Here is a 13,306-nt window from a genome sequence, read left to right as displayed (position 1 = left end):
GACACTTCTACACCGGGGACCAAGCCTTCAGCACAGGACATTCAGGATCCAGACTGTTTCTGGTAGAAAGCAAGCTGGTAAAAGTGTCTGTAGTCCTTGTAACATGTCTCCCTCCTCTCCTTTTGTCTACACAGGGTAATCTGAGCTCATATGTGTCATTATTGTTTTAATCACAGATTTTCTCTGGACTTGTAGCTTTGAGGAAGATCTGCAACCACCCTGATCTCTTTTCTGGTGGTCCCAAGAATCTCAGTGGTCTTCCAGAAGATGAGCTAGAAGAAGACCAGTTTGGTTACTGGAAACGTTCTGGGAAGATGATCGTGGTTGAGTCTTTGCTGAAGATATGGCATAAGCAGGGCCAGCGAGTGCTGCTCTTCTCCCAGTCGAGGCAGGTGCGTGCTCAAGCTCAGACAAGTCACTTCTTAGGGCTTGTGATGTCACCTGAAGTGAGATCTGCCACACGGCTGAGGTGGCAGCCCAGCGGTCACTTCCAGGACTGTGTGGGAGTTTGGCCGTAAGAGTCAGCTTTTTTTAAACAAACCTCACAGCAGGGTTCTGGTATCCTAGTAAGGTTGGAATACTTAGATCATAAGGGATTAGCAAAAATTCTTTTATAGCAGTATTATTTCTCTTCCTCAAAGCAAGCAACGCTTTCAGTGTAGGCCCACTGGGGAAGGCACACTTACGTAGGAGAAGCGCGCGCTTGGAGTATATTTGGTTTGCAGACTGTTTCCCTCATCCCCCAACAGATGCTGCACATACTAGAAGTGTTCCTGAGAGCCCACAAGTATTCCTACCTCAAAATGGATGGGACCACTACCATAGCGTCAAGACAGCCACTGATTACAAAATACAATGAGGTAACGAGGGTTGTGACAGGAAGCAGCAGGGGCGACAGCGTGTGGAGAGAAAGGCGTGTGCATGTCTGCTCTCACAGCCCCTGAAAGGTCTTCGTGTCTGGCTAGCAGGTGAAGTGGGAGGGACATAATCCTTCTGGGTGTTTTGTTTTCTGTGAGACAGGATCTCACTGTGTAGCCCTTACTGGTGTGGAACTTACTATGTAGACCAGGCTGGCCTCAAACTCAGAGATCCACCTGCCTCTGCCCTCCAAGTGTTGGGATTAAAGGTGTGTGCCACCACGCCTGGTGAATTTGCCTTTGGCTGGGCACGTTAGGGTTTGAGAAGTGGGCATACAATACTTAGAAAGGAAATGCTGATATTTGAGGAGAAACTAAGAGTCTAGTGAAGCATGGCGAGGAGAATGTCTGTGCATGTGTCTGTACTTGACACAGTTACTGAAAACTGTCAAGTGGGAGCTCCAAGATGAGAACTTGCATCCCAGAGGATTCGGGACGTGAGGTTTGGGTGTGTTGTAACCAGCAGAGCCTGTGGTAGGACCTGGGTTGGGGCATGCAGAGTTGCAGCGCTCTCAGCTGTGCCCAATCTCTTCTGGATCTTTCCTGTAGGACACATCCATCTTCGTCTTTCTTCTGACCACACGGGTGGGTGGCATAGGAGTGAACCTGACCGGGGCCAACAGAGTCATCATCTACGACCCTGACTGGAACCCGAGCACTGACACACAGGTCTGTTGATTCCATGAAGCGAAGGCGCCCTCAGAAAGACAGCTTGCTGTTAGCTGTTTTCATCAGTGTCTGCTCTTTGGTCACATCATGCTCTCTCGCATGAAGGAACATAGTCGGTTGTACAGACTGGGAAAGCCCTCAGATGCTTATCCACAGCATCCACTGCAAGCCATGGTGTAAAAAGTGCTCACAAGGAGCTGGAGAGATGGCTCAGAGGTTAAGAGCACCGACTGCTCTCCCAGAGGTCCTGAGTTCAATTCCCAGCAAACATATGGTGGCTCACAACCATCTGTAATGAGATCTGGTGCCCTCTTTTGGCGTGCAGGCATACATGGAGGCAGAATGTTGTATTCATAATAAATAAATAAATCTTTTAAAAAAGGTGCTCACAAAAAGTCGGATAATTTTTTCAGTCAGGCCATCTTGGTTCTCTTCTGTTACCTGACTTCATCCACTTGCATAGGCCTCAAGTGTGTGTTTCTTCTCAGACAGAACTCTGACTAGGCAGTGATCAGTTACTGTTTTCTCTGACTGGCCCTTGCTCTGGAAGAGCCCTGGTTAATGTACCTCTCTTTGCCTCAGGCCCGGGAACGAGCATGGAGGATAGGTCAGAAGAAGCAGGTAACTGTCTACAGGCTCCTGACGGCTGGCACCATTGAGGAAAAGATCTACCACCGGTCAGTACAGACGGCTGAAGAGCCCCAGACTCCTAACCAAGAAGGGTTGTTATTATTTCCAAGTGTTGGTTTAAAAGACTCTTTCATCTTAAAGGAATGATCACTATCACTTAAGGGGTATCATGACTGTTTTGCACTTTTATTTTTTCTTTGCCATTAAAATATGTTTAATATTGGCATAAAATGTATGTATTGCCAATACATATTTGATGTATATTTACTCTTTATTTATTTGTTTGTTTTTTGAAATAGGATCTTACTGTGTACCCTTGGCTAGCCTACAACTCACTCTGTAGACCAGGCTGTCCTCGAACTCAGATCCGTTTACCTCTGCCTCCTGGGTGCTGGGATTAAAGACGTGAGCTACCACGGCCAGACAACCTTACTGTGTTTTAAAAATATTGTTCCATAATCTAAACCAGGGACTTCTCATCTGTGAATTGGATACTGTTTTCTGGAAGGAGCATTCTGACTTATTACAGTGTGCCACTTGGAATAACCCAGAAGTAGCGAAGTGAAGCAGGGCGCTCAGATGGCCTTTGGAGAGGCTGGCAGCCCACGTCCCTCCCTCCTCTCCTGTACCCAGACAGCTTGAAGCAGTGGTGCGGAGAGGGAGAGTCCAGAGATTGCCAGCATCTCCTGTGCTCCTCAGACTTCATTCTTGTCCCATACCCCAGAGCCTGCACCAACACTGGGCTGTTCCCAAAACATTTTGTGTCGTTAGGGGTGTACTGTAGGCCCTGGAGGAGATGTGAGTCTTAGGGGGAAAAGCTTTAGCCTGAAACACAATTGGAGAGGAGGGAATGGTGTTGCTGTGTGGTAGTGCCTGTGTGGAGAAGGACAACAGTGCGTGACCTCAAGCACAGCAGCAGCTGAGGGCTGGGAGCAGGGAGGCGAGGGCTGTGCAATGCCCTGAGCCCATCACAAGAGGGCACCACGCGGGGCAGGGCAGGGCAGGGCAGGGCGGCTGGCTGACTCCTCACAGCTTGTAGAGGGTGGGCACATACATGTGAAAGGTGGGTTTGAAATGTGATAGGCAGAAGCAATAGCATCATTTCTACTTTAAAATTCATAAAACTTGTGAACCCAACTGATGTATTACATGTGTTGAGTTGTAATTTTCCATGGCTGAAAGTTTGGGTTTTTTTAATCATTCATAGATCTGCTGTTAGCATCTGTCTCTCACACACAAACACGTAATAATAATAACCTGCCAGGTGTTTGTAGCACACACCTGTAATTCCAGCACTTGGGAATCAGAGGCAGGCGATCTCAGTGAGTTTGAGGCCAGCCTGGTCTACAAAGTGAGTTCCAGGACAGCCAGGACTGTCACACAGAGAAACCCTGTCTCGAAACAAACACCGCCCCACGAAAGAAAACCCTTCATTTTTAGGTGTAGGTTTTCTATACGCATTTATGTCTGTTCACAGTGTTCATGAAGTGCCTGCAGAGGCCAGAAGAAGGCATTACATTCCCTGACTGGAGTTACAGGTGCTGTGAGCTGCCCTGTGTGTCCTGGGAACTGAACCCAGATGCTGAGACATTTCTCTAGCCCCATCTCTCGTGTTTTATAACTGGAATTTTGAATTACAGCTAAACATTGTTTCATACCCGTGTAATTTTCTCTTTTTAGCCAAATCTTCAAGCAATTTTTAACAAACAGAGTGCTGAAAGACCCAAAACAAAGGCGCTTCTTCAAATCCAATGACCTTTATGAGCTGTTCACCCTGAGTAGTCCTGACGCATCCCAGAGCACTGAAACGAGTGCCATTTTTGCAGGTATGACACTAAGTCGTTTAATTTAGCCAGTAGTATAATATAACAATTCTGCAGTGTGACATTAGCCGTGTTTTCCCTGTTATAGGAACTGGCTCCGATGTTCAGACACACAAATGCCATTTAAAAAAAAAGACTCCACCAGCCCTCGGAATAGATCCCAAATGCAAGAAACTCCCCTTTTCTGGCACATCTGCAAATGGTGCCATCCTGACTGAAGAATCTAAGGCGACAGGGCCTTCAGGAAGTGCAGCTTCTAGAGAAGGTGGCCCTTTGAAGGGTGACTGTCACCCGAGTAGCAGCAGAGCTGACAGTGCCGCATTTGGAGAAGAGAGGGGTGCAGAGCCCGAGCTGGAGGAGGTGTCAGAGATGAGTGGAGATGGGCAGTGTGCAGACTCTGCAGCAGTCGAGCAAACATCCGGACCATCTGGTGAGGCAGGCACCAGTGAGAAGCGGGGTCCTTCCTACAAAGGGGAGTGCTGCCAGGTGCAGACAGAACCTGTGTGCCTGAGTGAGCAAACAGAAGGCCATTTCTGTAAGCACAAATCAAAAAGGAAACACGATGTAGCAAAGGAAGAAACGCCAGAGAAACGCCCTCAGCCCAAACAAAAGGCCAAGACCTCCAAGCATTGCAGAGATGCCAAGTTTGAGGGAACTCGAGTTCCATACCTGGTGAAGAAAAGGCGATACCGCCAGGAAAGCTCTGAGCAGGAGAATAAGGCCAAGGAACAAAGCAGTGACGACTATGTTCTGGAAAAGCTTTTCAAAAAATCAGGTAATGGTTTTGATGGAACTCTGACCTGGGTGCCAGGAACTGTGGATATGGGATTCTTTCCTAGCACAGTAGTCTTTACTAATGGTGCTGACAATTTAAAAATTGCATTTATCTCCCTTTCTGCAGACCTGAAGAATCTGAAACTTTAGGAAACAATAATGCTTAACATATGGCCATTTATATGAGATGAGATACCACAAATAGACATGTGCTGCCTGGATGTTGAAGGCAGTCTCCTCACATGCTGTGTTTAGATGCTTTTCCAGCTACAGGAGGGTGGAGAGACAGGTGATGGGGGAGAGGCGGGGCTGTGGCTAGGGCGGCAGGGAGAGAAGCATTAGAGACGTCAACTAACAATTGCATGTGTCAGTCTGAAGAAATGCTGGTAAAGAACATTACAAATTAGATGAAAGCTGTATATCCACACATTGAAGCTTAATAAGACCCAAACCTGGAAAGAGAAAAACGTACCAAGGCGTGATAATAAAGTGGCCAAGGCAGGCGGTAAAGAGAAACAGTGAAATGCCAGAGGCAGGGAAGAGTTTAGAAAAAACCAAGTCGTGAGCCTTGGAAACAAAGATAGTAAGTCGCCTCTAGAATAAAGGAGGAGGCCACATGTCTTATCTACAGGGGGGTGGATGTGGAAGAATGAGGTCCACGTGCCATGGGCCCTAAAGAGGACTTTGCGAGTCATGGTATCATCGCCTAGATGGTAGTCGCTCTATGGTGGATCCTTGTCAGACCTTGTCATGGTGTATGTTTTAAGCGGGTGTGCCTCATGGTGCCCCGTATACTTCAGTAAATCCCATGAAGCTAAACAAAGATCCGATACTGTTCTGTCTTGTTTTCATCAACATTGTGGAGCTCTCTGCCCATGTGTTAGATGGCCTTCTTCCGGAGGGAGAGAATTCTTGACCATCATTCTTCTCATGATGACATTTATACCATCATACTATGCACTGTATTAGAATATATAGCCCATACCACCACAACAAAAAAGCCACACTAACAAAAGTTTAATATTTATTTATACTTTGTTTCCAATCTGAAGTTTTTAGTCAAAACACTGTTAAAAGCTTCTTACTTTTTTCTCCTTTTCATAGACTAATTTATTTGTGTCTGATTCAGGGTTTCTCTTGTGCTTCTTGGTGTTACTGTGTTTCACTTTTCCAGTTTGTAGCTGTACCTTTACCAGCTACCCCCAATGCTCCTTGTTTATCCCGAGTATGGTTGACGTCTCCTTCCTGTTTCTTTTTGTCAGATAGGCGTGTGTGTAACTTCACATTCTCTTATTGTGACACAAAAGGCTATTCACTGTGTGTCCTCCTTTTAAAAACCGTGCATGATGGGCAGTGGTGGTGCATGCCTTTAATCCCAGCACTCGAGAGGCAGAGGCAGGCGGATCTCTGTGAGTTTGAGGCCAGCCTGGTCTACAGAGCCAGTGCCAGTGCCAGTGCCAGGACAGCCTCCAAAGCTACACAGAGAAACTTTGTCTCGAGAAAAAAAAAAAAAAAAAGAAAAGACAAGAAAACCTTGCGGATCCTGACAGTCCCTTCATGTTAGTTCTGCCCTTCTCCCTTTCTGTGGCTGTTGCATGGCACGCCAGAGTTTCTTCCATTGAGCACTTAGAGTGCTAGCTCAGCTTTCTTCAGTCATAGCGTTGTGATGAATAACCTGTGTCCATGTGCTCTGCTCTTAGACTCACAACATCAGAAGATAGACACACAGGACATTTTTAGATTTTGAAATGATGCTACTCCCCCCCACCCAAAAGGGGGGATACATATTAGCATTTGTCCTCAGCAGTCTGTCTCCATAGCTGTGTCAGGACTGTGTGTTCTTATTTTTTATTATTATTATTTAAGTTAGAAACAAGCTTGTTTCACATGTCAATCTCAGCTCCCTCTCCCTCCTCTCCTCCCCTGCCCTCCCCACCAGGCCCCCAGTCCCCCACCCAATTTCCACTCCTACCCCAGGGAGGGTGAGACCCTCCTTGGTGGATCTCCAGAGTCTGTCGTTTCATCCAGGGCAGGGCCTAGGCCCTCCCCTAAGAGTCCCGGCTGAGAGAGCATCCCTCATTGTGGCATGGGCACTCAAAGTCTATTTGTACGCCAGGGATAAGTACTACCCAAGGCCCCATAGATTACCTAGGCCTCCTCACTGACACCCACATTCAGGAGGTCTGGGTGAGTCCTATGCTTTCCACACAGCTATCAATCTTGAATCCAAGAGCTCCCCCCTTGTTCAGGTCAACTGTGGGTTAAACCACCCCACTCTTGACTCCTTTGCCCATCAGTTCTCTCTTTCTGACACTGGATTCCAGGAGTTCAGTTCAGTGTTTGTCTGTGGGTATCTGCCTCTGCTTTCATCAGACGCTGGATGAAGGTTCTGTTTCCCAGACTCTCTGGCAGTGGGATTGTAGGCTGGCACTCCCCAGATCTATGTCTAAAGTCCACTTATGAGTGAGTACATACCATGTTTCTCTTTTGTGACTGGGTTACCTCACTCTGGATGGTTTCTTCAGTGCCGTCAGTTTTTGACGGTGTAAATACATGAAGCCAGGAGCTGTGGCGCATGCCGTTAATCTCAACACTTGAGAGGCAGAGACTAGCGAACCCTGTGAGTTCCAGGCCAGCCAGAGCTGCAGAGATTATCTCAGATCACGATAAATAGATGATAGATAGAAAGATAGAAGTCTATGTGGAAGGAGATAAATAGGCAGATGGACAGATAGACAGAAGTCCATGTCTGATGGGCAGAGGCAGGAAATACAGCTCCCACTTGGCAACCACAGCAGTCTGAGGAATTCCCTTAATCTTTTAGGGACCACACAGATTAAGCTGAGATTGGTGGCTCATGAGTTCTAGCCGGTATAAAGGAGGGTTAGGGTTTAATAAAGCTACTTTAATCTAGGCTTAAGCAGGGGTTCTATGAGAAAGAGAGTTGCTCAAAGGAAAGCAAGGTACTGAGAGCACCGATTCAGGCTTTGAGTGGTCACAGCTGTCTGTCTCCTTAAGCAGTAGTGATGCGTAGGGTTCAGATGGATTTGAATTTACTATCTTCAAAGAGTCGTTAAGAAACCAGAATGAGCCCCCAGCCCCCACCCAATCCCCACATCATTCCCCAGGGAGGGTGAGGCCATCCTTGGGGGGGATCTCTAAAGTCTGTCATTTCATCCAGGGAAGAACCTAGGCCCTTCCCCATGTGTCCAGGCTGAGAGAGCATCCCTCTATTTGGAATGGGCTCCCAAAGCTCATTCATAAATCATGGTAAACACTGATCTACTACCCAAGGGGACTGGTGGAGGGACAAGGGAGGAGGGGTGGGAGAAGCAGCTGGGACTGACATGTGAAACATTCACATTTCTAATTTAAATAAAAACATATATTGAGGAAAAAAAAGAAAGAAGCCAGAATGAGACCACCAGGTGGTTCCTGAGGGCAGCTGTCAAATTGTAGTTGCTGACAAGGTTAGAATTTCTTCCTGTAAACAAAGGTAACAATTTTGTTTGAGTTGCTCAGGTGCTCTGGGAGAAGGATGAGGCCACAGCCGAGAGTTCTTACACATCAGGTCTCAAGCCAGGGTCCCTGTTATTTGTCATAAAGTAGGTGTGTACGAAGGCACATTCATTGTGTCCACAGCTTATAAGGCAAGTGTGGATTGTCTAGGGCTCTTACTTCTGAGTGGGAGAGAGGCCACAGTCAATCCGGAGTGGGAAGGCTACCTTCTTTCTCTTCTGTGTTCCTGTAAGTTTTATTTTAATTTGCATTTATTAGTGAAATTGAATAAAAGTAATCCATCCATTCATACCTTTTTGTTCTTACATGAATTGTTTTATGTTCATTGTTATTGTATGTGGAAATCCTCCACCATTGTGTTCCTTAGCTGCTTTTTAATTGGAAGGCTATAGGTTTATTTTATATCTCCTTTCCTGAATGATTTTACTGTTTTCACTTTATCATGGATGATCTAGCATCCTCTAGATTTGTATCCATTAAAACTTCAAAAGAGAGGAACTGGAGTTGTGTATTGATCAATGGCAGAACACTTACCTAGCATGCACGAAGCCCCAGGTCCCATCTCTACTTAGAAAGAAATAAGGAGAAGGGAGGAAGGGAGAGGAGGGGAAAGAACTAACTCTAAAAAGGAAAATTGTGCTTTTTCACTTTCTGTCACATCTTTGGTTTTTTATTATTAGTTTAATAGCCAATAATGCTATCAGAATGCTATGTAAGTGTTGGGGGTGCTGGACATGACTACAGTAGAAATAACCTGTAGTGTTTGCTCATTAAGATTCTGTAGTTAGGGTCAGGCTCTGGACATGACTACAGTAGAAATAACTTGTGGTGTTTGTTCATTAAGATTCTGTAGTTAGGGTAAGGCATGTGCTTAGGTGTATTTTGGTTCTGAGATGTAGCTTCACACTAAATGTTAATCTGCTTGAAATTCTGTATTTCCGGTTTATGTTTTCCCTTCACTGAAGTGTTTATTAATATTTCAATTTTCTCACAACATAGGAAGAGATTAAATGTTAAGATTATGATTAAAAGCATTTTGCTTCAGGTATTTTAAAACAAGGATAATTCATACCTGCCCCTTGTAGGATAGTGGTGGGTGAACAGAAAGCATTTGTGATGTTCCCAAGTCATAACTGCCACCCAGAAGATAGCGGCTAAAGGTGTTGTGGGTTTTTTTCTTTTCTCCTGTGACTAGTTTTACAGTGTGTGGACTAAGTTCACTGTCGTTCTTTCCTGACTCTGGTTAGTGGGAGTGCACAGTGTTGTGAAACATGACGCCATCATGGATGGGACCAACCCGGATTATGTGCTGGTGGAGGCCGAAGCCACCCGAGTGGCTCAGGATGCCTTGAAAGCTCTCAAGTTTTCTCGTCAGCAGTGCCTGGGGGCAGCATCTGGTGTTCCCACCTGGACTGGCCACAGGGGTGTTTCTGGTGCACCAGCAGGAATAAAGTAAGAGACCACCCCGGCATGCTCGCCAGGAGCCAGTCAAGGGGGGACAAGAAGTTCCCTCAGGATCGTGTGGATCAGGCTTGAGTGACTTGGGAAAGTACCGTTGTCTTTCTTCCCTCCCATTTCCTGCTTTCTTGAGACAACTTTTCAGGGGAAGAAGTGACCAGTTTTGCTTGAGAGATGATGTTTAAAATAATGAGAAATAAATAATGACTAAATGTTAATAAGACAGCCAGTTTATATCCATCAGTAATACTCATGCCGATTATAATATTATCATATTATTATGCAGTTATTATCTGGGATGCTGAGTAGCTGTCACTGAGAGGAAGCGCTCACACCCCTCAAGAGTGTAGCCGTCAGAGTGGGTAGAGCAGGAGTGTGGGGATCTGAAGGCAGCGGTTTTCCCAGGAAGAGTTCAGTTGTTGAAAGCACTGTGTATGGCAGAGCTAACCCTCTGTCCACCTGACCTGACTGTCTTCCTTATTTAGGAATAGGTTCGGTAAGAAGAGGAACTCCAGCCTCCCCGTGCATCGTCCTTCATCACTCACAGAAAAGCATCAGGTAACGGGAGCCTGGCTGCCTTCTGTGTTTGAGATCTGCTGGGATGCCAGGGAAGGTCATTTAGATGTGAAGAAAGCAGTTGTAACTGATCCTGTAGGCTCCGGGTTGTGGTGTACTTTCCTTTGTGTCTAAGGGCCAGCCAGCTTCCCAGAACACAGTCTGTCAGATTCTCTGCTCAGAGCTTAGACTTAATACGCGCCTAACTGGAGGGGGCGTGCCAGCTCTAGAGGCACCACTGTCCAAGCCGAATGGCCAGAGAAACCTTCTTGAATGTTGGGCAAAGCACCCATCCTAAACCACACTAGCAATGGCAAAAGTGGGAGAAGACCACTCTGTCTTGCTCAGACTTAACTCCCAGGCTACGACTCTGGTTCTAAGACCCCCGTGGCCTCCGTTAGGAACAGACACCTGTCCCCGTCCCCGTGTTCCGTGCTGTTAGCAGCAGGGGCCTGAGGCACTGTCCAGTCAGATCTGGGTGGTTTCAAGGAAGCACTTGAGAGGCAGGAGAGAAAAGAGGCTGAAAAGGGAAGAGGGTAGCAGCTGCTCCTTGTCCCACTGTGTGAGAAAGAGCAGGACAAGCCCGTGGCCATTGGACGCTGTCCTAGGCCTCCAGAAGACCTCAGGCACTGGGCCTGCAAGGCAGGGCCTCCCTCAGCTCCTCTGTTCTCATCTGCATCGAGGAAATGGCTTCATTTCCTTCCTTCCTGCTTATGTCTTTAGGAAATGCCCTTTACAAATGGGCAGATCTATGTCCACACCCTTTACCTTGGCATTAGGTGGGGTCCCAGTCTTTCCCTCACACCTCACCACGTGGCATTTGGATTGTGCTGTGGGTCCTCGCAGCCTTTGGGGAACTCGGTGGGGGAGGAAGCTGGAAGTTCAGTTTGCTAATGTGTGGTCCTCCTCCAGGACCACGTGAAACAGGAGGGGAGAGTCCCCGCTCCCCAGCACTTCAGTGGCAAAGAAGATGGAGCAGCGCCCTTGTCTGGGGCCCCCAGTTCCTCCTCACTCTTGGCCAGAATGCGAGCGAGAAACCACCTCATCCTGCCGGAGCGCTTGGAGAGTGACAGCGGGCACCTTGCGGAGGCTGCTGCCCTGCCTCCCTCTGGCACGGAACACGACGACCTTCTGGTGGAGATGAGGAACTTCATTGCTTTCCAGGCCCAGGTGGACGGGCAGGCCAGCACTCAGGAGATCCTCCAGGAGTTTGAATCCAAGCTGTCTGTGGCACAGTCCTGTGTCTTCCGAGAACTACTGAGAAATCTGTGCAATTTTCATAGAACTCCTGGTGGTGAAGGGATTTGGAAACTGAAGCCAGAGTACTGCTGAAGAGTGATGCTTCCTGGACTTTTTCAAATGGGAATCTTGACTCACCAATCCTGTGATGAGTGAGTGAGTGAGTGTGTGTGTGTGTGTGTGAGTGTGTGTGTATGTGTGAGTGTGTGTGAGTGTGTGTGTATGTGTGTGTGTGTGAGAGTGTGTATGTGTGTGTGTGTGGGCATGGCTGCAGTTGATATTTACTGTGTCATCTACCTCAAGACTAAAACTTGAAGAAGAAAATACTTGGAGAATTTTTTGTTTTGGTTTTTATTTTGATGGCACTATAAATTATGTCATAAAACAGGGACCTAGCAGTTGCTTATTGGAGCAAATATATTTCCTAACCCAAAAGATGCTGTCAGGGAGCACATACTACTTAAGAATAGAAGCCTCGGGTTTTACAGGTGCTGGGAACATGTCTTCTGTTTATCCCACCCCCCGCCCGTAAGTCAGCTCATCAGCGACTGGTCACCTCAGTACCTTGCTGATTCAGAACTGTCATGTTTCTGTCCTACTGGCCACATCAGAAAGAGATTTGCTATCTGTCAAATCAACCACCTGTAAGTAATTCTTAGCAGCACTTGGTTTTTGTTGTTCGTTTGTTTTAAATGGTGCTGGAGACTGGTGTCTTGTGTATGCTAAGCCCGTGCTTTACCAGCAGTTTCCACGCCGGTTCTACACACACACACACACACACACACACACACACACACACACACCTCCAAGAAGGAAAGAAGGGTCTTTTTTTCTGTCCTGTGTCATTATGTAAAAATTGTAGAAGAGGTTTGTTTAAATGGGTCAATAAGTGAAGGAAGTCCCAACACTGTTTGTTTGGGGGGGGGCTTTGTTTATTTTTCTCTGGCCGTTATCCTGCAGGGAAGCGACGATGCCCTTGCTCTTGGGCTGAAGTGCTAACCTGACTTGTCAGTGTGGAGCATTACTGCATTGTGCCCGTAATGTCTGAGCCTGAGAAGGTGTAGACGTCCCTTTAGTTAACTGTGGCTAAGTCCACGTCCCGGCTCTGCCACTGCCCTGCCCATGCTTACAGAGCACTGTCTCTGGGCAGTGCTCTGTAAGCATGGCCATCCAGCCAACCTGGGAGACGCTTAGAGACCACCTCTAAGTTAGAATAGTCTTTAATAATACACAGCACCTTCATAAATTGAGCCGCAACCTGAGCTTCTGAACATTAAATACTTTGTGCAGTGTAAATAGATTAAATGTACTAAATACGTATAATTATAAATAAAGGATTTTTAAAGATACCAGCTCTTTACTGTCTCGTCGCTGTTGAAAGCCCTCAAACAGTCTCGACGTTCCCACAGTCTTGCTGTGTGCCGGAGTCCTGTGCAGTTGTCCGGGGGTTTTTACATGGTTGCGGGTGCGGGCTGCTCCTTCCCGTGCCATCTGAGTTTTACCTGGACACATGACTGCTAATAATTGCTTCTCAGCTTCCCAGGCAGGTGGTTGTGACTACATGACAGTTCCAGGCAGTGAGCTGGAAGCCTTCCAGCGTGAAGCTTAAACAGAGTCATGCTGTGCACTTGCTGAAAGTCCCCTGTTTGGCTAACTGGGATGCGTGAGAGCCTCAGTGGGGATCCTGGTGTTTCAAGAGAGGGTGTGAGTATTGAGGTCTGA

General features: G+C 47.0%; 1 protein-coding gene across 2 annotated transcripts in view; it reads left to right on the top strand.

Annotated features, from left to right (window-relative positions):
- Ercc6 (ERCC excision repair 6, chromatin remodeling factor) overlaps nucleotides 1-12,933 on the top strand; it is a 69,647-nt gene extending 56,714 nt beyond the window's left edge. For both annotated transcript variants that reach the window (XM_040747738.1, XM_040747739.1), the window contains exons 13-21: nucleotides 177-392; nucleotides 750-860; nucleotides 1,467-1,586; nucleotides 2,169-2,263; nucleotides 3,897-4,042; nucleotides 4,128-4,814; nucleotides 9,580-9,784; nucleotides 10,276-10,348; nucleotides 11,258-12,933. In XM_040747738.1, coding sequence (XP_040603672.1) covers nucleotides 177-392; nucleotides 750-860; nucleotides 1,467-1,586; nucleotides 2,169-2,263; nucleotides 3,897-4,042; nucleotides 4,128-4,814; nucleotides 9,580-9,784; nucleotides 10,276-10,348; nucleotides 11,258-11,677 — 2,073 coding nt within the window. In that variant the 3' untranslated portion in view covers nucleotides 11,678-12,933. The remainder of the gene's footprint in view (nucleotides 1-176; nucleotides 393-749; nucleotides 861-1,466; nucleotides 1,587-2,168; nucleotides 2,264-3,896; nucleotides 4,043-4,127; nucleotides 4,815-9,579; nucleotides 9,785-10,275; nucleotides 10,349-11,257) is intronic.
- Nucleotides 12,934-13,306: the final 373 nt, after the last annotated feature.

Source organism: Mesocricetus auratus, unplaced genomic scaffold (assembly GCF_017639785.1).
Source record: "Mesocricetus auratus isolate SY011 unplaced genomic scaffold, BCM_Maur_2.0 Super-Scaffold_100006, whole genome shotgun sequence".
In the NCBI taxonomy this organism is placed as follows: domain Eukaryota; kingdom Metazoa; phylum Chordata; class Mammalia; order Rodentia; family Cricetidae; genus Mesocricetus; species Mesocricetus auratus.
Note: the sequence above shows the minus strand (reverse complement) of the source record. Positions and strands in the feature narration are given on the sequence as shown.